Raw genomic sequence first — 24,249 nt, 5'->3', positions numbered from 1 at the left:
CAAATAATAAATATACAAAAGACATCTTATTTCAATTAGCTATACTATATAATAAAATAATAGAAAATTTATCGCAGGAACTGAGTAAATAAATTTTACGTTATACGTTTTCAATAAAAAGTTCATTACAAAAGATGAAGGAAAATTAAAAGTGAAATTAAAGAGAGTAATCATATAACGAAATGATTGTAATATTTATGTTTCCTCATAAACAGGCATATTTAGTAATACATGTTTTAAGGAATATAACAAATATAACTTCATTTTTACAAAGAGAGTTTACACGCCATATATATGTTAAGATATTTTACTTAAAAAGTAAACAATACATATAACATATCTTAACAAATCTGAATACCTATCTAAATTATTGCTATTATCGAATGTGATTTTATTTTTCAAATTATAAAAATAAAAGTTAAAATTATCTTAAGTGTATAGTATGATAAACTGAATTCCAATTTCAGTTTGGAAATATCATTAAATAGATGAAATCGCGAAAAATATAAAAAAATTTGAGAATTAATACGTTAGACAAAATTATAACTGATAAATGTAGTCAAGTAGTATAATACATAATTCATTTTTTACAATAATTAAAAATTATAGTTAGCATAATATTTTCTACGAGAAAAGAATGTTGTATTGAAATACACATTAAATTCGTTTTACACAAGTAGTAAAGCTAGGTACTTCCGATGGTGTAAATCGAAACGGAACAAAGTGATAGTTCTCGTAGTGATTAATGTTTCAATTAAAATACTGAATACAGGAATAATAATATGTAAGTGATTTATTATATTTGAATGTTTCCTTATTGACATTAAGTATGAAAGAATATTATATATAACAATTTTTTTGCGAACGAATTCCATCAATCGAACCTTTTTCACACGTATACGAATGTCATACGTCATATTCTTGTCTTTATACATTATCAGAATATATTCATTATTTTATATTCGGCAGGTTTACATTATTAATTATGTTACATATTGGTAACATATATATACATAAGTATATAAATCCAATATGTAACAAATAAAATACTGTAATAAAGTTTCTATATGTATACATGTGATAGAAGAAATATTATTACAATATTATTTATAACGTACGTTTAATTATGTATAACGAAATATCAAATGCATTCCGCGGCACATCAAAAGAGAGCGTAAATTACTAAATGAATAAAAGCATGCAATGATAATATTCTGTTAGAATAATATCGATCCATATCGAGAATATTTTTAGCGCAAAACCCTGAATGTGTACTGTAACGTAGAATACCTTTTGCCGTATTCTGAGTCAATCAAAGTATGTAATAGAGAGCGTTGGTGCATTTTCCACTCATAGGAAAAAAAAACGAATATTATCATCTAATGTTAAAGTATATTTAGTTATATTAAAATAAATTTGAGCATCGTACACGAGTACTTTTATAATGTTTTGTTAGTCAGTTTTTAATAGCCGATAAAATTTTTATCGTTGTGTATTGACCATAGTGTAATGGTACTCGTAAATCGTAGCTATCTCTCCTGTCTACCGGAAGTGATTGTTGTTGCTGTTTGGTGGTCCACAATGTGGTTATCAATAATACGAACATCGTCACCCCTGCTATAGCCAATAACCATATTAATACCTCCTGCATTATTGGTCCTACTTGAAGCAGCAATTTCACGAGGAACAACAAGTCACTGGGTACTTGAGGTATTACCTGCAAATAAATTTATGAAAATATAAGTTTAAGACATTATGGTTGCTTGTAATTGGAATTGTTATAACTTTCCAATTTTAAGTATGTATTTTTCGAAAAATAATTATGACTAGCGTAATATATATTTGTAGCGTAATTAACATATTAAACATTATATATTCGTATTGGATAGACCTCGAAGCACTTGAAACCTGAATGAACAATGATATTTAGGGTTACATCTCACAATACTCATACATATCCTACTCTCACTTTATTATCACGCTTAAGTATATATAGAGAAAATATTATCGGACAATGTGTTGAACAGGTTTATAAAAGAGGCGATTATTTGTGATAGTATGAAGAATGTTGATCTGTCGACTGTAAAGGTAGATTACAGTAGATTAGGTAGAGCTTCATTTTACATGACCATTGTTAATTACGAACGGTTTTACAAGCATGTTAGATGTGAAAAATCTATGAATAATAAATAAATGAATAATAAATCTATAAAAAATAAATGAAGAATACTCACCAGGTCACTCCAGAATAATGGTATTACTAAGTTATTAAAAAGTTTAATCTGTGAATTGTACTGAACAGGATGCATAACAAGATTGATCTGTATTTTTGAGTTTACTTTCATCGGGAAGCCGATTGTCTACGAAGAAAAAAGAGAAAAATATGGTCTGTTAATCATCGATTCTCAATAATAAAATTCGACTTCGGTTTTTCTATACAATTTCCATATTATTGAAAACTATTCAATGGATTTAATTGCTTTGTTGATTTTTAATGGTTATTAGTACTAATCTCACGAGCACATTAAACATTGTCGTTGTTCGATTAGGTAACTAATAGATCGCTTTCGAATATCTACGTTATTCTCGCATATTATGGCTTCACTTGTGAAACACGGCGTAACACTTTCGTTAAGGAGAATGTGCTTTTGATAAAAGTTGCTCAAGCAGTAGCCAGCCTCGCAATACTTACATAAATTACGAAGCAAATAATAAAATCAAAGAAAGAAGCTACATTACGTATCTTAAAACGATCATGGTTACCGAATAATTCCTCGCAAATGTTCATAAGCTAGTTGTTTAGTATTGTATTTACCGGTTCTAGAATGATCTTCGTGGTGTGTTTTTCTGGATCTGGATTAATACCTTCGATATTCTCCTGTAAACTGGGATCGGCGTGAAGAAAATGCGGTAAAGACATCGCTGCAGGGATACCTTAAATAAGTAAGATACCTTAATAACAAGTACTTTTATATATCTGTATTAGTTATTACGTTTCAATCAACGTTATAAAGAAAAAGCACTATAAAATATCTTGATATCGATGGAAATTTCGAAGTCTTCTAACCTTTTAAATTTGTTAAGAAAGGGTATAAAAATTGTATTTAAGGAAGTTGGTTATCAGTTTCAAAAACAGTATAACACATTTAGCTATGTTCAAGAAACGATTAGTCTAATATTGTTTTATAGAAATGTTTGGTAGACACGTGGTCTAACACTCTGCATTATATTCGCAAAGTTCAGCTTTTGACATTTAATGTTAGAGTCTGGCCGATGATGTTACGCTCACAGGTAAAAACTTTGCTATTCTGATATTTAGTCGGCGAGTCTGATTCGTGCAAGAACTTATATCATCCAACAAGCCAACGTATGGTGAGCTAGAATTGGTAAGAAATCTAATATCGCTAAGTATTCATCAGTTAATAAGAGATACGTACTGTAGTAACACGGCGTTATGTCAGCTAGTCCTTTCTTTAAACATTTTCCTTTTTTCTTGCAATAACACGTATTATCCGGATTTTCATCAGGAGTATCTAAGAAATTGTCTGACATGCTGTAAAGATAACCATCTAAACCGTTTTCTGCTACCACTTCCTCTTTGAAAACAATTGGTATCGTTCTACAGAACGCTTTCCTGAATATTCTGAATGCAGCATGTTTGTCTAGATATGCTGGGAATAATTCTCCTTCAGTGCTTCCTCTAATGAGATTACAAATAGTCTTCCTGTAATGTGAAGTGTTTGCGATAATAATCAATTCTTCCACTTAACTTTTTATTAATTAATTTTTGTTGTTTTTCCTCTGCACTTACTCTGGATATGTTTCGTTTCCATTATCTTCTCGATATCCCCATTGTGACATTCCTGGACTGCCGTTGTACAATTGAATACTTAAATAACGTCCTTCTTCCTCGGTCATATTCTCATTGTGTCCGATATTCATGAGCACGACATTGTTTCCTTCGTCATACATCTAAAAAAGTTGTCAATAAATGCTTTTCGTGAATGCACTTCGATCATCGATCATGCATTATCGATATAAATGATATAATTTCACAGTTAATATAAATTTCAAACGCAAAAGCATAAAAAATTTGCGATTAAAGGTATAATAAAATGTTTAATCGCTTCTTAAAATATTGATAAACGTAATTCAAAAGAAGAAAAATGGATATAATTAAGGAATAGTATTCATTTTCTAGCGTTCCCATTGCGAATTGACAATAAACGATTAAGTTACTGATGGAAATATTAATATCGAAGTAAGCGGAAACATCATAGATCATAGAATTATTTCTAATTATATCTTGGTGGCGGGTTGACATTTCTCACATATTTTCTAACGACAAGGAAAACACACGCGAATAACTGTTTGTATGCAAGTGAGAAATCATGCCAACGTGAATAAGAGGTATACGAAGTCAATTATTATAAAATGTCCATTGAACTTGATATGATATATGATTTGCGCTTGTTACTATATATTATGCAATTATATCGACTTATTTGAAGAAAAGCGAGATTCTTGAAATGTATTGTGCACCACCATATGACGAAAAAAGAATGGGACAAGATACATATATTATAAACATAACTTTTTATTGCTGAATTCTCATATGCTATTTAAACTGTTCTACAATTTGAAATGATATATTTCTATATTATTTAAAACTTAATATTTTTAATTGATCAAATAAAATCATTTTAAAAATTTTATTCTATTAAAAATAGAATTTTATGCTTAATAAGATGGGATTTTAATCATTTATGAGATATTTTTATAATTGAATATAAAAATATCCATGATACAAATTACGTGGTTTTAAAAGTCAACGAGATTAGCGATAAAGAATAACTTCCGATCAAATTCCGCTAACATACACTGGGATAACCTGTTCATGTTGTTTTTTGTGCAGTTAAAAGTTGTTGACACTAACCTCGTGAACCATAAAATGCATGTTTGCACAAACAGTGAAAGGAGCAACGGCTAGAAATAATTGCGTAAACCTTCGGTAATTTGGCATATTATACTTGCAATATGGTGCACATGTGTATATCTGATATCGCATTTGACTTATGTATTTATGTATATATATATAACATTTATGTATATATATTATGTTATATTTTTCACATAATCGTTAATTCGCGTGGAGCTTGTATGTGTAATTGACGGTTGCAAGGTGTTGATGTGATCGTGCATATGAGAGTTCTGCAACAAAAAGCTTGAAATGATTCGATCGATTCATATATAGACAAAGTTAGTTGCTTGTGTCAATAACCGATATATTATTCATTTAATTTTTTTCGTCGCTAATTTATCTCATACGCAATACGATACTGGAATTGACGCATTTGCGTCAAGTTAATCTACTCATGTCGATGGTGTTTGCAACTAATTATTGCAATCTTGTTTACAAAATTACTACTCTTAAATTGTTTACAGTTTAAATAGCTTATATTCCAGATAATAATAATTGCCGGACGTTGCTTTTAGTATTTTCGTTACAGCCTTTAGAACGTTATTAGCATTTGAAGTTTAGGAAAAAAGGGAATGCCGATTTTAACGAATTTTGACATTTTTAAGTTTTACATTTACAAAATTTTTTCATATGCTTTTCATTTCCGTGTGCTCTTTATCACTGGCTATATCGCATTATGAATTAAAATTTACTGATTATTGTAATCATAACAAATTAAAATGTACAACGAAAAATGAATACTTCTCATTCTTTAGAGGTTAATGTGTTATACATATGTTATTTAAAATTATAAGTGAAAGTTGAAAATGACGCAGAATAAAATGGTGTTTTATTTTGATATATGAGAAGATATGAAGCTACGACATTATAATATCTAAAAATAAATTTTTGTTTCCAGAGAAATGCTAAAACTTGACATTCTCTCTTTCTCTTGCCGAACCTTCATTCAAGATTTCGATAAATTGAGAACTTTCTATTGTTTAGTGTTTGGTAGTAAAAGTTTTTCTCTTAGCAATGCTGTAAAAATATGTACTGATATTTGTTCTATATATAGGGTGTATGTATGCTAAAACTGTCGCCACGATTTTTCAGTGACAATTTCATTCATCGCATTTTACTTCCAATAATGTTTCAAACAAAAGTTAATCAGTTTTCAAAGAATTGTTTCTTTAATGAAAGGTTAAAATCGCATTGCTTACATTGCAACGTTACTTACATTTTCTTCGCAAATCGTTTTTTCCTAGAATTCACAGTTTCCAAAAAAATCAATTTGAAAAGAAATTACAAATTTTCAACTTTTGAGATGTTTTGTGCTATTACACTAGAAGCTTGCTGTTTATCGGTTCCGTTATGCCAAATGGCAGGCAAGGCAACCGGCAACATTGAATACCACTATCGCCGCCGCGTGTTTTGTTAAACTGTTTCGCTTTTATATTATAAACGAAACATGGTTTTCTAGTTTTTCTTGATACTTTGCTTAGCAAAAATGTCTGCTATATGGCGTGTTAGGCTTTTTCTCGTAGATCATCATTCGGTTTTGAAATAAACCGAAAAATGTAAGCAAATAATGATGCGTTTGAGGTGTTCTTTTCACATTGATCACCATTTAAATACGTTTAACCCTTTGCACTCGACGGCCTTTTCGGTCGGGTATAGCAGCAACTTGAGGTGATTTTGCGCGTATGTGACGAGTGTCTTGTAGGTAATATAAAATGATTTTATACAAAAATTAACTTAAAAAAACATTATATTTTAATAATCTATATATATTTACATCTTTGAATATATCATTTTTTAATATTTTTCTGTATTTTGTTTTTTTATGATAATTTGTAAAACATCTGCCAAGATGTATGCTTGGCTTGTCGGGACAAGTATCGCAATAATAAGTTTCGTGTCTTTCTCCTGCTTTGTTTCGGTAAGAACACACCTTACAATCCCTTTTTGTTACTGTTAAAATTACATGGAGCTTTCCATTTAACTGAATTTCATCACAATTAGCACGTCGAAGTTCGATTTCGCGGTTGACGAATATCTCCTCTCAACTGGCTGACTAAAGTTTTTATAAATCGCAGGTAGTTAAGTGGCCTTTTGTTTTTTTTTTTTTGCTTCTTTACAGAATATATGAATTAATTAAACAAATTTCTAAATCCATTTTTTTAGAGCTTCTAAATTATAATACTTCTGTCACGATCGTCGAATCTGAATTAACGTCGGAGACGTTGCCAGAACCATAGTTTCAGAAGAATTTGAGTATAAATATTTCATTTCCATTTTAAAATGTAACACTTCACACTTCATAACAAACAATATAAAGAGCTAAGGAATCTATTTACGAATCAATACTTCGTTCTCATTAATTGGAGAGATCGAAATCTAGCATATACAGGGATTATCGCCTCTTATTCTCCTCTCAAGTTGCCACACGGAACGCCGTGGCGACGGAAAATCGCCTCTCGAGTGCAAGGGGTTAAAAGTTTATAACGCAGTAACAATACATATCATTTTCTTCGGCAGAATCCACAGAATCTTTTTATCTCAACCACAACTCGATAGCTACTACTGCAAAAGCGCAAAACATCTCCAAAGTTAAAAACGTAGAATTCTTTTCAAATTTAATTTTTTTAGTTCTAAGAAAGGACAGTTTGCAGATTCGTGTTTAGCTCACAAAGGTCTACAAGAATCGCTTATTGAAGGATGCAAAATTAAATACGCGTTCAACAGTGTTAACGGAAGTCCCTGAAGAATCGTGACGACAGTTATACCATTCACCTAGTATAGAGCAATGGTTCATGAAAAGCAAAGATCAATGACAAAACGTGACGCGTAATTGTTCGTTACAAGTGTTTTTGCGAAAGAGTTTCTTATGCATTTGATTATTCCGTTTACGAAAGCATTGGCAAAGCAATTTATAATAATGATATGTATATTGTATGATTCCTTCTGTATTTATTGCGTGTGTTTGTCTTGAATAACTAATCTTACATTTTATTAGCTTTTGTATGATAACTCTTGGAAGACTTTTCTTAGAACAGAATAATGTATGTAAGTACTATGTGATAAATATCGCACCTTAGAGTTTACTTATCATATGTATAAGCAGATTTGTTAATGTGCTTAGGTTTTCTTGGAAGTAAATCATCATTTATTCTTCCTATATTTATTTGTTTTATTAATTTTAATTTTAATTTTAACATTAATTGTTTTTATTTACAATTAGAGGAAATAACTTACCCTGTCAAGCAGCCCGAATTTGCCGAAGTTTATGAAACTTGGCATGATATTGCTTGCAAGATGAATCAAAGTATCTTCATAGCCCCACAGATAATCGTGAATGGTTAAATGTAATATTGGTTTACTGTTTAACAAGTTTATCAGGCTATTCAAAGGGTAGTTCACAAAAAACCCAGCATCGTGCAGCGTCGAAAAGGCTCCCTGTGAGTGTTAATGTATAACAATACATACAAGAAAAATTATAATCATTAATACAAACAATACAACAAATAAGAATATAGTACGTACTAAAACTATTCAGATACAAGAATCATGGATATATATGGAATAATGATATTAACTTATTTTATTGATCATTGATTTATTGCATCGCGTGAGATAGTTTTGCATAGATTTAGTGCGCACTTTAAATATCGTTTCAGAATAAATAATCGTGGATATGTAATGTAAAGAAAACAATTTTTTAATGGAATGACATTTCGAAATCCTATTTGTAGTATTGTGTATTAATTGTCGTAACTGACAACAAACAAAATACTATAATTAAAGTAGTAAATCTACTATGATGATTTATTACTGATTTATTACTGATTTATTACTGATGATTGTTTCTTTCATTAGCGAAAGCTGGATAATTATATCATGGATAACGACTTTGAAAATGTAAAATATCGTTGAACTGTTATCATAGGAATTGTTATAAATCACTGCGACTAATGATTAATTAACATTTGCTCACATAATTATAATAGGATCATAAATTGATAATTGTAAGATTACTTCAATTAAACAGTTTTGTACTTATTCAGTATTTTGCATACTCTTAACATTAAATCAATCTCACGTTAAAGAATATGGTATCGTAAAACTATCAAAGCATTTTCAAAGTTGATTGTTTCATGTCAATGCTTAAGCATTATTGAAATGTGACCATCAATAAAAAAAAATGAATATATAATGTTCCCATAAAAACTTTACTATCGGTAAGCTTCTCATCCTATATATTTTTATTAGTATCTTTCTTTGTAGTTGTACACAACCATATCAATTAATTGAACTGTTCTCTCTGAAAAAACTTTTAGGCTCTCTTACTGGAATTTTTGAACGCTTATCGTCAGAACATTAGAATGATTGAAATGTTGTATGCGAAACCATATTATGACGATCATAATTAATTGATTAATTACTCATACATTTGTAAATAATAACATTAGCCATCGATTTATGAATTTAGTATTTACTTACCAACATGGGTATGTTTGGAGCAAACACCGTATCTACTTCCGGATTGCCAATCGACAGTTCTGGTACATACACTATCTTCCTCTTTGGAACGTACGAAATCGTGCTGTTCTCGTGCCAAGTGACATTTGTGTTTTCTAAAATTTCCCTAAGAGTGAAAAGAAAAAATCAATTATGAATAGTTTGTCAAAATGATGAATAATCTATCTAACATATAAAATGAAATAGAAAAGATCATATTAATTACTGGTAGACGTAGGGGCCAACTTCTTCAACTTTCAACTTTACTCCGCCTTCGAGAAATTCTTCCGCATTTGTGATATTGAATATGTATATTTTTATATAAACATCAACGATAGGCTTCCTCCATAGTTCAAAAATCAATGAATTCGGTGTCATTTGAAGTTCCTGAAACAAGTTTTTGCAATTAGCACGATGCCTTGTTTTCAAACAAGCCGAGTAATATTGTTTTAATGTCTCGAGAATTGTCACAGAAACTTATTTATGAATTTTAAATTACAATTTCTACGAAAATGGTATAATTTAGGTACACTTACTTGATTTAATATTAATTTCATTGGATTGATAGTACGTAGAAGGCAAGCCAAAATGCTGCAACTGATGCCTACTGAGAAGAATATTATGCATTCTGTAATAGAAAAGAAAAATGATTAATAAGATTTTCTTAACTTTTTTGTTAAACAATCTTTTTTATAGGAAAACAAATATAAAATTAGTATCTTATGTCTTTCTCTATCTTTCATATGATACGTTTTACAAAATAAAAGTTAAAACATCTATTAAATTAATAGTTTTCCGACATAAGTAGGTTACTAATATTTTATACAAAATCTTGAGCTGCATCGATTAATGTATTAAGAAATATATGATCCCATTAAAAAGAAAACAAAGTTCAGCTCCACATGGTCTTTACGCGCCTACCTACAGAAAAACTAATTGTAATATTAAAACATGCCCGTCTTGAAGCCATTTATCCTTTATCTGAAACATTTTTCAGTATAATTAATGGTGTCGAAAATATTTCAGCTCAAGGGGGATTCTCGTGCAGCAACAGTAAATGCGAGTGATTTTTATAAATTTTTTTTAAATCAACTATTGGTTATATGGGGCTAAACGTTTTTGGGATGTAAATAGGGAGTTTTAAATGTAATTTGTTTATTCCAGTTCCTTTTATCGTTTATTATATATTAAACAAGTCTCGTGATCATCTTTAACAATAGTTATGTTGTTGGCGTGCAGAATAGCATGCGTCACTATCATCAGAATGCAAAAGTTAAGAAATTTTCTTAAAATTAGATAGCTTATGTGATTGAATCTATTTTTGGAAGATAAACGAAAAATTTGGAAGTTCTAGAGTTTTAAAAAAAATTGACTTTATTTAGCAGATAAATGAAGTTTATATTGTTCGAAAAAATATTATAAATAAATAATCAAGTAAAAATTTGAGGTTCAATTCCTGGATTATAACAAAAATTTGTAACAAAGTGAACGAGTTTTGTCCAAAATTGACTAATCAATAAGTTTTTTAGTTATCGTATACGCCAGTTTAAAAAGTTATTAAACATAACAGTTTAAAAAGTCAATGAACAATAAGAAGAATTGAAAGGAAAAACATAACATTTTTATTTCAAGACTATATTTACATCCCAAGAACGTCTAGTCCATATAACTAGTAGCTAGTCTAAAAAAAATTCATAAAAATCACTTGCTTTTATTATTGTTACACGGAAATAGTCCCTCAGATAGGTAACTCAGCCTGCATATTACATAAATTTTATAATTCATTGCGAATTACAAATTTATTGTTGAATGCCAGAAATGACGATTGGTCCAAGTTCTAAAATTCCGGATTATTTATATATATCTGTCAATGCACTGATTATGAAAATCATACTTATAAACATAATTCATTAAATTGGAAGATAGACTAACAAGTACATATATTTACATCACATATAGATTGAATTAAAACATATGATAATTCGTTCAATGATTGCGTTTGAGATATGTAAATAATATATTTCACATATGTAGATAAAAGTGTTGATCGGAGTGCGAGGAGTACAATATACATATCTTCTTTTTGCATTTGTATTTTATTACTCTATAAATATTAATAACAATTCTATCCATTGGATAGTTAATCGTAAATAAATCTTGCGTCAAAAAACTGAACAAGACACTGAACAATATCAGATAATTTCCAGCTTTTTGTTGCATTATAACGTAAATACAATGTCAAGTAGTTGTCATTTATATTTCTTAATTGAACCTTGAATTTTTTAAACGTCTTTTTTTTACTATAGTACCACCGATGATCAACATAATAACATGCTAGAGCAATTTTGATCTTTTGAATTAACTAAATCTTAAGATGATTATGAATGATACATGAATTTATTATGCAAGTTATAACGCGTGTATTTACGTATATGTAATTTCTCCTTCTAGTATTTGAACTCGATTATGAATTTGATTTTCAATGAATTCTTCGTATTGGAGGGCGATTTATAGGATACGTATTTTGGGCGAAGTGATTAACGTTGTAAATTTTTTTTGGGGCAGATTTGAAATGTCAAGATATAAACATTATTGATAAGCGTCAATCATGTTCTTACTGTGCGTTTTGTGATTCGCACTATCCTGCTTACCTTGACTTAAATTCAACATTAAGTAACATATAAACCTAAGAAAAAGGACCAGTTTAAAAACGATTTCTTCGGTTAGGTGGTTGGTAAAAGTATTGGTTCGCGAATTGCCTTATTCTGTCGTTCATTATGGTTCACTTACTCATCGGTATTGTACCTTAATTTGGAAGGTATTATTTTTACTTGAAGGTATTATTTTACGTAAATTGCTGATAATTCATGGTTTGCTAAAAATTAGGTTGTCGGCGAAGTTTCGTATCGTTTTATTTTTACACTGACAAAAAGTTGGACAAATTAGGTTGACCATTGATCCTGGGGGGTTTTATGACATTGTATGAATATGCAGAAATACGTGAATCACGCACAATACGTTTTATGAGCGATTACAGCAAATTAATTTCCACTTATGAATAAATGACGCATGTAAGCATCGAAAGCATCTCGTCTCGGTATTTAATTTTTGAATATATGTATTATAGATTACAATATTATTTCCTAGGAGAAATTATTTCATTTTGGAGATTTTGAACATTTATAGTGGTGTAATAAAATACTTTATTTACATAATTTATGAAATTTGAAGGATAAGTATTTTTTTTTGATCACTTATAGTAATTTACAACAACTTGATAATTGTAGAAGGTTGTTTGCTGTTTGTTTATTGTAAAAGATAATAAGATGCACTAAACGTTAAAAAATTTATAGATTCGCTCAATTTATGATTTATTGCTTTTTAAAGAGAAGAGAAACAAAATAAAAATAATTGATTCCGTTCCAACGAACTCGTCAATATATCTATCCTTTTTACTACGATAGTGTAATTTTTTTTATTACAGACAAATACGACAGCCGAGTAAACAAGACAAAAGTTATTTTTATCTAGCCATGGTAACGTAATACTAAATTATTCTAGATAATGAAGTACTGACTTACTACCAATGCGCTTTTAATATTCCTAAACAAATAAAAACTTTTTCTCTCGATCCATCAATTTAATTGGTTATTTTCTTAAAAGTATGCAAATTTATAGCTTGCATAATATAGATAATTAAAAATATATTCCTTGGTAGAATAGATATTCATAGTTATTTATTTTAAAATAAGTAAAATTATTATTACTACTGTGTTAGTATTAGCTTCCTAAAGCTATATAAAACAATATGAGGCACTGTCATGTTTGTACATAGCTGGAGTTGCGAGGTCTCGCGGGTCTGCCTCGTACTGTCTGTACTCTGTACTCTGTAACTACATAGCTTAGCAAAACGTAATTGTAACACGTGCCATTGGGAGCTACTGTGTGTATACGAAAATGGTGTGTGTGTTTATTTACAGCGTCATAGCGAAAGTAATGTATGCAAATATCATTATGTATGAGCTAATAATTGCCACGGTGGACAGATGTCATTTACTTTTTTAGTTTAGCGGCGTGATTTGAATGAAGAACAATTAAAACGATAATCGGTGACAACATACGTTATTACATATGTAATCTCGATATGTAAATCTATCATGAACAGAGAAATGATATATTATATATGTATATCATTACATATTCAATGTACTAATGGAATCAGGATGTTGTGTTTGTTATTGCTATTGTTTTTCACTAAACGCATAAAATTTTAATTTACAAACTAGGAAAATGTAAATGAATACAAGAATACAAGACGAATACAAGAGATAAAGTTTGTCAATTTCAATAGAATTCAGTATTTTCTGTACGGAGTCCTTATTCTACTAAACATAACCAATTCCCAATACAGTAAGAATTAATCCTTGACCTAAAGACTCTGGCCATTCACAAATCAAAACAGTTTGTCGGAAATATGCCAGCCATTAGTTATGACTATTCACGTATATCTATATAAGAATATTATGAGAACCGAAAATTGTTTAGTTGCATTGACATTCATATTGAATCATTTTATTTTGAATGATAAAAAAGCGATAAATGAACACGTAACTTTTTTATTCGATATTATAATTCGATATTTTTAATGTGGTGCGTTTCACTGTTTATTTCTGACCAAAGATTGTTTCGTTTATCGTAAAACAAGAGGAAATTAATGGAATATAAAGTATTCGAATAAAACAATAAAGACAGAATTATGATGTAGAACTATTTTAGTTAGAATTTAACGAAGTATTAACAATTGAACTAGAATCACGAAATTCATTATCTCGGGTTCTTCCGATCGAAGTCTACTAATTGATAAGTTTGGATTATTTATAAAAGTCTCTGATATGTCGTGTAACATTATGGCGATAAATGTCTCATTAATAAAAAATAAAAGGTTCTTCTTATCTCAAATATCATACAAGATCTCAGATACCATAGATTTTTTATTCAGTAAAAAATTCAGTGTGACCTACCGATCATTCAAGACAAAGCAGAAAGGTATTCGTGTTGAGGTCAAAATCATGCTATCATATTAACATTCCTTGACTTTCTTTAGGAATGAAATTCAGCATGTACATTTTTCGAAAGTCCCTTACGAAACTTCGGTATTTTGTTACCGGTTATACACGTTTGAGTAGTTTTTCAATGGTCGAGACCTTTAAACGGTTACCAAAGTTGATACTAGTTAATATATGTTAATATATGCCATCCCAAATCATCGAAATCTCAAACCATTTTCAATAAAGGAACTTTTTTGACGGACAATTTATTAACATTCTACCCGTTAAATGCTTGTTACACATAACAGACAGTTAAAGTGAAATACATACGTATATGTCTCAAAGTTTTTTTGTCTACTTTTCGACTTCGTTCAACTCGGTTCTCTTTGATTCATTAAAAATTATTTTCAAAACTTTGGTAACTTAATATTCTCGAAAAGTGATATGTTTATATCCTAATACTTATGAAGTATGCGATAAAAATTAATGATGTATCTAATAATCATAAATGATTATATAATTATATAATCAATTTAAATCAGGATTACGGAATTAACATCTAGAAATCAGAAATGAAATCTAAACCGTATTTCATTTTTGTCTGACGCGTTGAAACATCAACTATGGAACGCCTGACTGAAAATAATTATTTATACTCTATAAGATAAAAAGAAGAAATAGAGGCTGACAAAAACAACGTCGAAGGAAAACAGGAAAATAAGGAAGAGGTATGATCATTTCGTGCAACACTTCTGATGTTTTTTTTTCCATATTATTGTTTTTATATAATTCATATGTTTAGATAATGAAAACATATTGTTAAAACTTGATCGAGGTTGCGTTTCTACTTAGTTATCGAGCATTTGCAGCGAGTAACAAGTTTTTCTACGTTATATATCGCTGCCTGGCATTAATAGTAATAGAATTATTAGTAATAAAAATTTCAAATTTGGTTTTATTAAATAGAACGTCTATATTATATTTCTACTTTTATCGTGTAATACGGTATATTTATAATTTCATCAGATTTGTGTCCTCGTCAGAGGGTAAAATTATTACTTGTGCCGAAGCTTGCATTGCTTTCGCAAATAGTGACGTATCATGTGTTAAGCAAGCTTTATATGGCCTTTAAGATTCTTACGAAAATTTCTTTGTAAATATTAAAAAACCACTCTCAATGCCGATTATTAATGATACTTATTGATTGACGTATGCATATATGCACGTACATACGATTACTCACTTTTAAATTGCGGCAGCGGGTTTGTGAATTTCATGGTTGCGACCTGGTTTTCGCGTGTCTCGTTGCCTTACTTTTTTCTGTCTCCTTGATCGTAAAGTTCTGAAACAGAGGTATTGCTTTATTATAGCACCTTATAGATCAACTCTGTAACCCTAATTCAATAATACGATCATTTGTTTTCATTCAGGTACGAAGTAGGGAAGATTTTCTTTTTCTCATAAGAATTGGAAAATTTTTTGTTATTATTACCTCATTTTCGAGGTAATAATATTTAAGCATGTAGCATATGTTTTATTAGTCTTACTATCATATCTTGTTCCTACTGTCATAATTACTAATTTAGTATTTTATAAGATAGGCGGAATGTACAAATATACTTATTTGAAGAAGTTTTCGTTTCGAACATACTGTTCTACTAGGAATAATGTGATTGTATAATACGGGAAGTTTAGAAAGACATGTGCAAACACGGTACATATATCTATTTGACAAAGTCTGGCTGGAAAAATAGATCTAGAAACATGTTAAAATTACGTTCAAACTATACAAATACATATTCCAAGTTTGTAGCGGATTTTCGTCTTAATTTATCAAGGTCATTGACACGTGCATGTTATTTGTACAGTTATTCATACAGCTATGAACAAAATAACCTTTTTTTTGGCGGTAGAATTTTTCATTCTCGAATTTTTATTCCTTTCCTGTTTTTCTTATACATATTCAATATATCTAATGATTTATGCATTTAAATATAACTCGGAGGTATATCTATCTACATGGTAGATCGTAAATTTTTATTGGTAATATACATCAAGAATTTGCAATGATAATAATACGACAGCAGCAACATTATGAACAAAATATTCTTCGGGACTTCTATTACTAATAAGAATAATTAATTATTTTATATCTAACGAACAGCAAAAACAGTTGATAAATTAATTGAACGAATTTTGAATTCATAAGTTAATAGCTAGTGTGACTTGCAATTTTTAAATGTGAGAGCCGAATCATTGAGGTGTCATAGATAGATGGTCATCAAAATCAACGAATCGATGAAGATTAAAAAAGAAATTATATAGGCGTTGTTTTGTGATTTAATTAATGCATTGATCTAGCCAAAATCTTTGGTTAAAAACTTGGGGGAAATTCATCTACAATTTATGATTCATTCATAAATCTTTTTCGGTTCACCTTTTTTTCTTAAGTTATTTGATAAATTGGATGTTTTCTCACTATATATTTCCTTCAATATTCGCATAAAAGACTTTCTTTTTATTTTCTAGATATGATAAAATATATCATACAGAAAATGTTATTTCTTTCTGATTTTAAATATTACTTTTTATGTAATACAATCGGAAGATCGTTGAATATGTTTGCATCTTGCTTCTTTTATAACTTTTTTCCGACTCTGTGATTAGAATTATATTATAAAACAATCAATATTTATAATTATTTTATTGTTGTTAATCATAAATATCTGTGGTTCGAAAATACTATAAATATCACATTTGACGTCATTTGAAATATTTTTTAAAACAACTCCAAAAACGTAACTAAAAAAAATTTATGAATGGATGATAAATATTTCTTTATCGCTGTAAATAGCCGAGTAACTCTGAAAATAAAATCTGCCTGGGATATAAAAATATTTGTTAATATCTCAGATAATGGTATGGCATGACATTCTCAAATCTTGTCAGTTTCTTAAATCATATTTACCTTTTTATATTCTCCGACGTCGTTAAAAAATGTAAAGTTTTTTTTTACCTTCGATATGAAATAAGGTAGTTGTTAAATTATTATGTCTAAAATATTCGCACGTAAGAATATAAATTATGCTTGTTAACTCGTGAACATTTGGCAATCAAAATACGGTAATAATAGAGTAGGTATTAGTAGAGTAGAGTGATTTGTATTTCGTGTACACAAATATACTGTGTTTAATTCAGACGAACTAATAAAATTAAATTTAAGTGTTGGGAACTCTGTTAAACGTTACTGTGATCTAATTCGTCTAGTGATTTCAATGCCTGGTTAAGGAATCTTTATGTTGAGAAGCATGTACACCAACGTTTGTGATCTGGAAACTTGACAGAAGGTTATCTTTCCTTAAACATTTACTATCGAAGTTTCACATTTAGACAAAGCGAGTATTCTAAAAGGATTCAATTAACACCTTTATCCATAGTTTTGAATGTAAAATGAGGTACATATTCAGTAAAGATATTTTCCAAACCTTTCTTAACTAAGGATTTATTCCATTTTTCCCGGTGGAATATACCAAATTTCTGACTGAATGAAACGCTAGTAAATTGAATGTTAAAAATTTCAACGGTATTTAAAACATTATTCTTATTTAGAAAGCAATAAGAAAACAAGATAGCGCAAGTATTATAAACTTACGTAAATGAAATAATAACTGAGCACTAAACATGTCTATTGACCACATATTCAATTACATTTATATAAGGGAATTTTTGGTTTTGAACACGCAATTTCAAATTAACAGTTTAAATACTTTCCATTTTTTAACAGTTAAATAAATTCATATAATTTTCGAGTTCTGTATTTATAATGATTAATTATAAAATATAACTTATAACGTAGGCGCTATTCACTCATATTTGTTTATATTCCTTTTAATTTCACAAATGTAAGCATAATTTTCTAATATCGCGCACAGTTATTAACATGATGACATAATAAACAAGGTAATCCGAGTAGATGATCTGTCATCTTTCAAGTACGCATCTTGCATTAATATCGAAGTATAAAGCGAAAGAGAGTGCATATGCAGAATGAAACGTGTCGTGAGTACCTATGAAGCCTCTCTTGGTGGAATCAGAGCTACCAAGCTGTTCGAAGAAAATATATTCTGCATACTTAATAACGCCAGCATACCTTGATGTTAACAATTTTTATGATCTTTACCCGCTATTTCTTAGCAATAGAAGTTCGTAGTTTCTCGCCTTGATACGAGTGTTCTTAGAAAAAGATTCATAGAAAAATATATGAAATATATATCTTCATACTTGGAAGAAAATAATTATTCATTATATTGTAAACAATTAGTGGCTTCATGTGAATTTCAATATAATTCTAATTTATTATGTTATCTATCTACACAATGGATCTCTACGAAATTAGAATACACATTACGTTACGGAAATATTTGATTGTTAATTAGCCTCATCATTTTTGATTCTTAATTTATTGTATATTTCGGGTGCCGCATTGTTTTAGCCAGTCAGGCAAAACTTTTCACATAATACGACGAACATCTTACCACATGCAAATTTTGTTATTTGTTGCGGACCAACTAAAATTTGGAGAGAATAAAATCGTAGCACATCACTCAAACTACTTTACTTACTGAGTTAGAACTTTAGTTCTAACAGGTCGTACTAATTCGAAGATATAACGCACAGAGTAACAGAAACAACATGTATCACAGTCCCATCTTTCCTGTGCGATTCAGAATTTCGTTGTCAATAAAAAATAAAACTACACGTAGTTTGTTTAATGATCAAATTCGCGGCACGAACACGACATGAAAATTCGTAACTACTCCAGCAAGACACTTTATATCGTTTGCCACTTTACATTCCCTCCCTATCTTGCCATTAGTGAGCACGAGTCTTGTGTTCACTCTGCTTTATACTGTCTCCTGATCACTAACCCCCATACGACGCCAATGAAGACAACGTCTACAATTTCTCTCGTTCCTCGGACATCAATATACTGATAGGGCGTAATGTCTGGCATATAAAAAGTGATATATTCAAGACATCCTGTTAAATAGGAAAATATTCGTAATATGAGCTCAATTTCTAATTTTATTAAAATATCGAATTAATTTCTAGAAATAATTTGCTTTGGATTAAATTTAGAAGACTAGATTCTGTACATGTAAGAATCTGTACATGTTAAAGTTTGGTATTTTGTGATCAAGTTATTTTTCTTTCTGCATTGTATTTTAAATCAAATATGACTTTCATCGGTTTTTCTGTTCTTTAAGTAAAAATAAATGATCTTTATACGCTGCTGGAAAAAAGTTGCGGACTTGGTTCCAACTTTTGCAAACAAAGCTTGCAAAAAATTTAGAGAAGTAATAAATATTTAGATTTTCTGGAAGAAAATTCTTTGATGTCCCCCTTAATACTGAGCATTATGTAGCATTGGAAATATGGTCAACTTATGTTTTAAAGTGAAAATTGAATAACATCTCTCGTACTAAAAGCAGACTCACTGCTCGATTCAAAAATCGGGAGGTATTTATCACTATATTAGGAAGTGTATGTAATTAGTAAAATATTTGTGGTAAACAATTAGTAAAGAAGTGTAATTAGTAAAACATTTAGTTTTATAATATCAAAATAAATATTTTAAATAAGAATATTTAAACAAACACAATTATACATTTATTAAAATAGATATTTTACTATATCAAATATTATTATTATTAATGTAGGCAAACAAAATATTTTAAATACTAAGAAATGCATTTTTAGTAAAACTAGAAATACAGAGTGTATCAAAACTATATGTCGTGTCATTGCAATAACATTCTACATCTCTGGTTTGATGGAGATTAGATAATAAAAAAGGAACTGCAAAATTAAACACCTTGACCTAGAAATTCAAAGCCGAATCTCTTTGGTCTCTATTATGTCCTATTGATGGGGAGGATAAAACTTGTCAAAAGAACCATTATTCACAGTCGAATCTCTTGAAAAATCCTCTAAATTCTCTTGAAAAATAATATTGAGATTCCAGTTCTTATTGTTGGACTAACTTTTTTGACTCCTTTATATTTTTACACATTCTTTTGAACTAATTTGTTTCAGACGTATAAACATCTAAAGATTAAATAGGTAATCTTTAATAAATTCTCTTAAAAAAATTAAAATATTTTTACATGTATCCATGTATCCACGTTCAGTATCCCAGAATATAGATCCTTCTTAAAAGTATACTTTCAATGCCATTCTTTAATTGGTGCATTGAACCTATCAGTAATTTAGAAGGAAACGTGTTCAAAATTATTGACAGGCCGGTGGATTAAATAATTTGAGAAGACACATAAAGGTAAACACAAAATCAAGGTTGAAAGTCACTAGAATTCATTCTAATCAAATTAACAGTATCAAAATCAAAGAATTAGATTTAATCGCAATACTCAATTAGATATAGTGACATAATATTCTAATTTTTACCTAGATATATACATATAGGGCAAGTCAATGAGCTGTTAAAATATCTTATTGCTTAATAAATTGAAAATAGAAAGCTTTCTATATAAAATGAATTGCATTCAAAAAGATTGTCTTTAATGAATGCGTTTTTATCTATTCCTTCAGATTCTTTGAAACATTGCATAAATTATTTCTACCTCTTTCTTTCAAATTCTAGAGAACCTTAAATTTTCTGGGATAAAACTGCATATTCTTATTACTGATACGTTGAATAAGAGAATGAATTTACTTGTATCAAGGTGATGCTCTGTTAACCTTGAACCTCAAGACGAAAGTACATTACAAGTTACAATATTACCTGCTGCAGAAGTGATACATTTTACTGATTTTATTTGATTTTGATTGTATCTGCTTAAGCTAATTCTACACTGATAGACAATTGCCCGTAAACACATATCGTAGACAATCATCATAAAAAATCCGCAAAAAGACAGATACTGATTGGCTGCGTCACGTTTCTACGGACAATTGTCTGACAATGTAGACAGCTTCACTTGTGAATACAAACCGAACTGTGACTTACTGGAAATCTATATTAATTTTTTGACTCATAATGTGCCACCCATATGTATGTAGTGTCTACATTATCATGACTTGCCGAATTGGACAGTTCAACATTAATACTGGTACTATTAAATAACTAGTCTCAAATTTTTTCTCTTTCTAATTATTAAATACATAAAGAGATATCTGTCTAAATTAATAATGAACTTTTAAATTCATTAATTTCAACAATGAAATTCGATAGAAAGCAATACACGATCGTTTCACGACAATCGAAAAGTTTTTATGATATGTATATATGAAAAGAAATCCTAAGGACTCTTTTTAGAGACAATCAATAATATTGCCAATATTTCAAGATTCTTAACGGAAATGTAGTTTGTCAATAAATATTGACAATATTATATTGACAGTACATATTGATCCTTTTAGTTGAGAACCTTGAAATGCTGACAACATGTATTGATAGCCTGAGGATACCCTTAATGATATAATGATAATCTTACGTGCAGTTCGCTTCTATTGATACGTAATTACAACAGATCTACGATAAACATATGTATGTGTTTTCGGCATACCATTCGATGACGTATATTATTTTTTACGACTGCATACGTCAAACTTTTTTCAAGGTGTCTGATGATGAACCTGTAAAGGATATAATACTAATATGTACATGCACATGTGTTCTGTAAGAATCGCTTTAAAATTTCATGTCGTATAGAAAATGTCTAGCTTTAGATTTAAATGTTAATTTCTCTTAAACTTGGTTTGAGAACTTGGTTTGGTCTGTATTATCATCAAGAATAACTATTCAACGAAATCAGGTTTTGCTAATATGAGGATTAAAAACTGACACTAAGATGGAAAAAGTTCATAAATATTTAATGACCAATGTGAATCGATACGATTTTGGTGAAATATTCCACTTACTTGTCAGACAAAGCATAACTTACTGGAAAATATCAATACTAAATAGTATTATATAATAATAGTACACCACTTATTTTATTACAATTTATTCGCAATTATGACCCACTTTAATTCAATTAACGAAATCCAAAGTATTCTGACTACTTATTGCCATCGATGATCATAATAGCACATGTTTTACCGTCTTTAACAGCAAAGATAGTTTATCACTGCACTCTCGATCATAAAGCTAACGAGTCTCTTGACAATGTTGCTAGTTATTGCCGTGAACCATAATAATCAGTGTCATCATTTCCTTTTATTTTCTTGGAGTTTCCCGATAACTTTCGTAGACCACGAGCAACACGAATGCTACTTTCATTTCAATATTTATACAGTGACATTGTATGTATGCCGGGTTAACGTGTTTTAAAAAATAATTTGTAAGTTAAGCCATGCCTGTAACAACAATATACAGTGTGTTCCATTTATTTGTAAACATGTGTAAATATGTAAATATTTCGAAAACTATGCGATACAAAGGAATGTTTGAAACAAATGCTGGACGATGGTAAAGAAGACATGTCATACCGCTATTTATCTTACTGCGCGACGACCTTGAAAATCTCTGTACATGTCACATTTATGTTTTTAAACGGCAACTATATTCTTTTATTACATATTCTTGTAGCAGATATCGAAGCGTTTTCAAAGCGCTATTTATTTGTAACTTTCTCATAAATTACTATCGAGATACTAATTCTTAAGAAGGATAAAAAATTGTATACCTCTTAATGGTAAACGCGTAGGAGGAAAAGCGACTAATTGCGCTAAGGATAAAATTTGGCATACATTTATTTTCTAGAGCCACTATAATGTACAAAGTCCGATCGAGTAACCACCCCGTTGTTTACAATGGATAACGCTAAGACCCTGACGATACATCATATTTGAAATTTAATATCTCGATAGTAATTTATACGAAAGATGGAAGTAAGTAGTGTTCTGAAAACGTTTCGATATCGGCTGCAAGAATATGAAATAAAAAATATAATTGCCATTTAAAAATAAAAATCTTCATAAATCTTTTCAAGATCATTGCAAGATAAATATCGGTATGAAATGTCTCCCTTGATATTATATAACATTCGCTTCAAACATTTTTTCGTATCGCCTATAGTTTTCGAGATATTAAGATGTTTATTTAGGCATTTCCAGGTATTACATTTCCAATTAAATGACACACACTATATGATAAAAGGGACAAGTAATGGCGGGAAAGTTATTTAAATTGTTGCATAAATCTCAATCGATAAAACTGGCAAAAACTATTAAAATATGTATCATGGAAATAGGATATGATGTAATAATTTCTAGGTTCGTATAACATGATTAGTGATATTGTATGCATTTAGGAGTGAGAGTTTTCTGCTCCATTTCATTCAGTTTCGTAATAAATAATGTAATTGATTTTCGTAATTTCCAAGATTCGGAGCAGACGAGTAGCGTCACAGTTGCCGCAGCAAATTACTGCCGCGTTTGCGTATTCAATTTTTGTTGAAGTCTATAAGAGCGTTTTGCATTAATTTTCCGCCTAAGATTTGCATCCCGCGTGAACTGATTCGTATGAATTTATGCTATCCTCAAACGGCAAATTGTCGCGGCGGTGACGCTCGTCTTTACAGAATCTAACTCTTTCTGGTTCTCCACATATCGTCGCATCATAACAAGGGGTAATAGCTATTATTAGTCTGCGAATGTTTATTGCAATTTGATAGTTTTACGATAATTAAAGGAATAAAA

General features: G+C 29.7%; 1 protein-coding gene across 4 annotated transcripts; it reads right to left on the bottom strand.

The window, feature by feature from the left end:
- Positions 1-775: 775 nt before the first annotated feature.
- On the bottom strand, positions 776-22,622 carry LOC122573324 (scavenger receptor class B member 1-like). 4 transcript variants are annotated; one of them, XM_043739504.1, is made up of 11 exons: positions 22,468-22,622; positions 15,770-15,868; positions 10,015-10,106; positions 9,705-9,865; positions 9,461-9,605; positions 8,216-8,416; positions 3,812-3,972; positions 3,438-3,724; positions 2,816-2,934; positions 2,235-2,360; positions 776-1,717 (listed from the first exon to the last, which is right to left on the bottom strand). In XM_043739504.1, the coding sequence occupies exons 2-11, from the start codon at positions 15,801-15,803 to the stop codon at positions 1,457-1,459; spliced, it is 1,587 nt and encodes a 528-aa protein (XP_043595439.1). In that variant the 5' UTR covers positions 15,804-15,868; positions 22,468-22,622; the 3' UTR covers positions 776-1,456. The 4 variants fall into 4 exon arrangements, with proteins under 4 accessions (XP_043595439.1, XP_043595437.1, XP_043595438.1 ...); XM_043739502.1 differs by lacking the exon at positions 22,468-22,622 and adding an exon at positions 19,062-19,404; XM_043739503.1 differs by lacking the exon at positions 22,468-22,622 and adding an exon at positions 19,149-19,404.
- Positions 22,623-24,249: the final 1,627 nt, after the last annotated feature.

This window comes from Bombus pyrosoma, linkage group LG12, assembly GCF_014825855.1.
Source record: "Bombus pyrosoma isolate SC7728 linkage group LG12, ASM1482585v1, whole genome shotgun sequence".
Classification (NCBI taxonomy): Eukaryota; Metazoa; Arthropoda; class Insecta; order Hymenoptera; family Apidae; genus Bombus; species Bombus pyrosoma.
The sequence above is the reverse complement of the archived record's forward strand: the minus strand, read 5'-3'. Positions and strand labels throughout refer to the sequence as shown.

Bases quoted from the DNA above. Each gene is read 5' to 3' on its own strand.
- LOC122573324 (XM_043739504.1), bottom strand. From the start codon at position 15,803: ATGAAATTCACAAACCCGCTGCCGCAATTTAAAA. The intron at 9,866-10,014 runs GTAAGTGTACCT...AACTTGTTTCAG, and splicing joins TGAAATTAATATTAAATCAA to GAACTTCAAATGACACCGAA. The intron at 9,606-9,704 runs GTAATTAATATG...TTTCACTCTTAG, and splicing joins GTTGGCCCCTACGTCTACCA to GGAAATTTTAGAAAACACAA.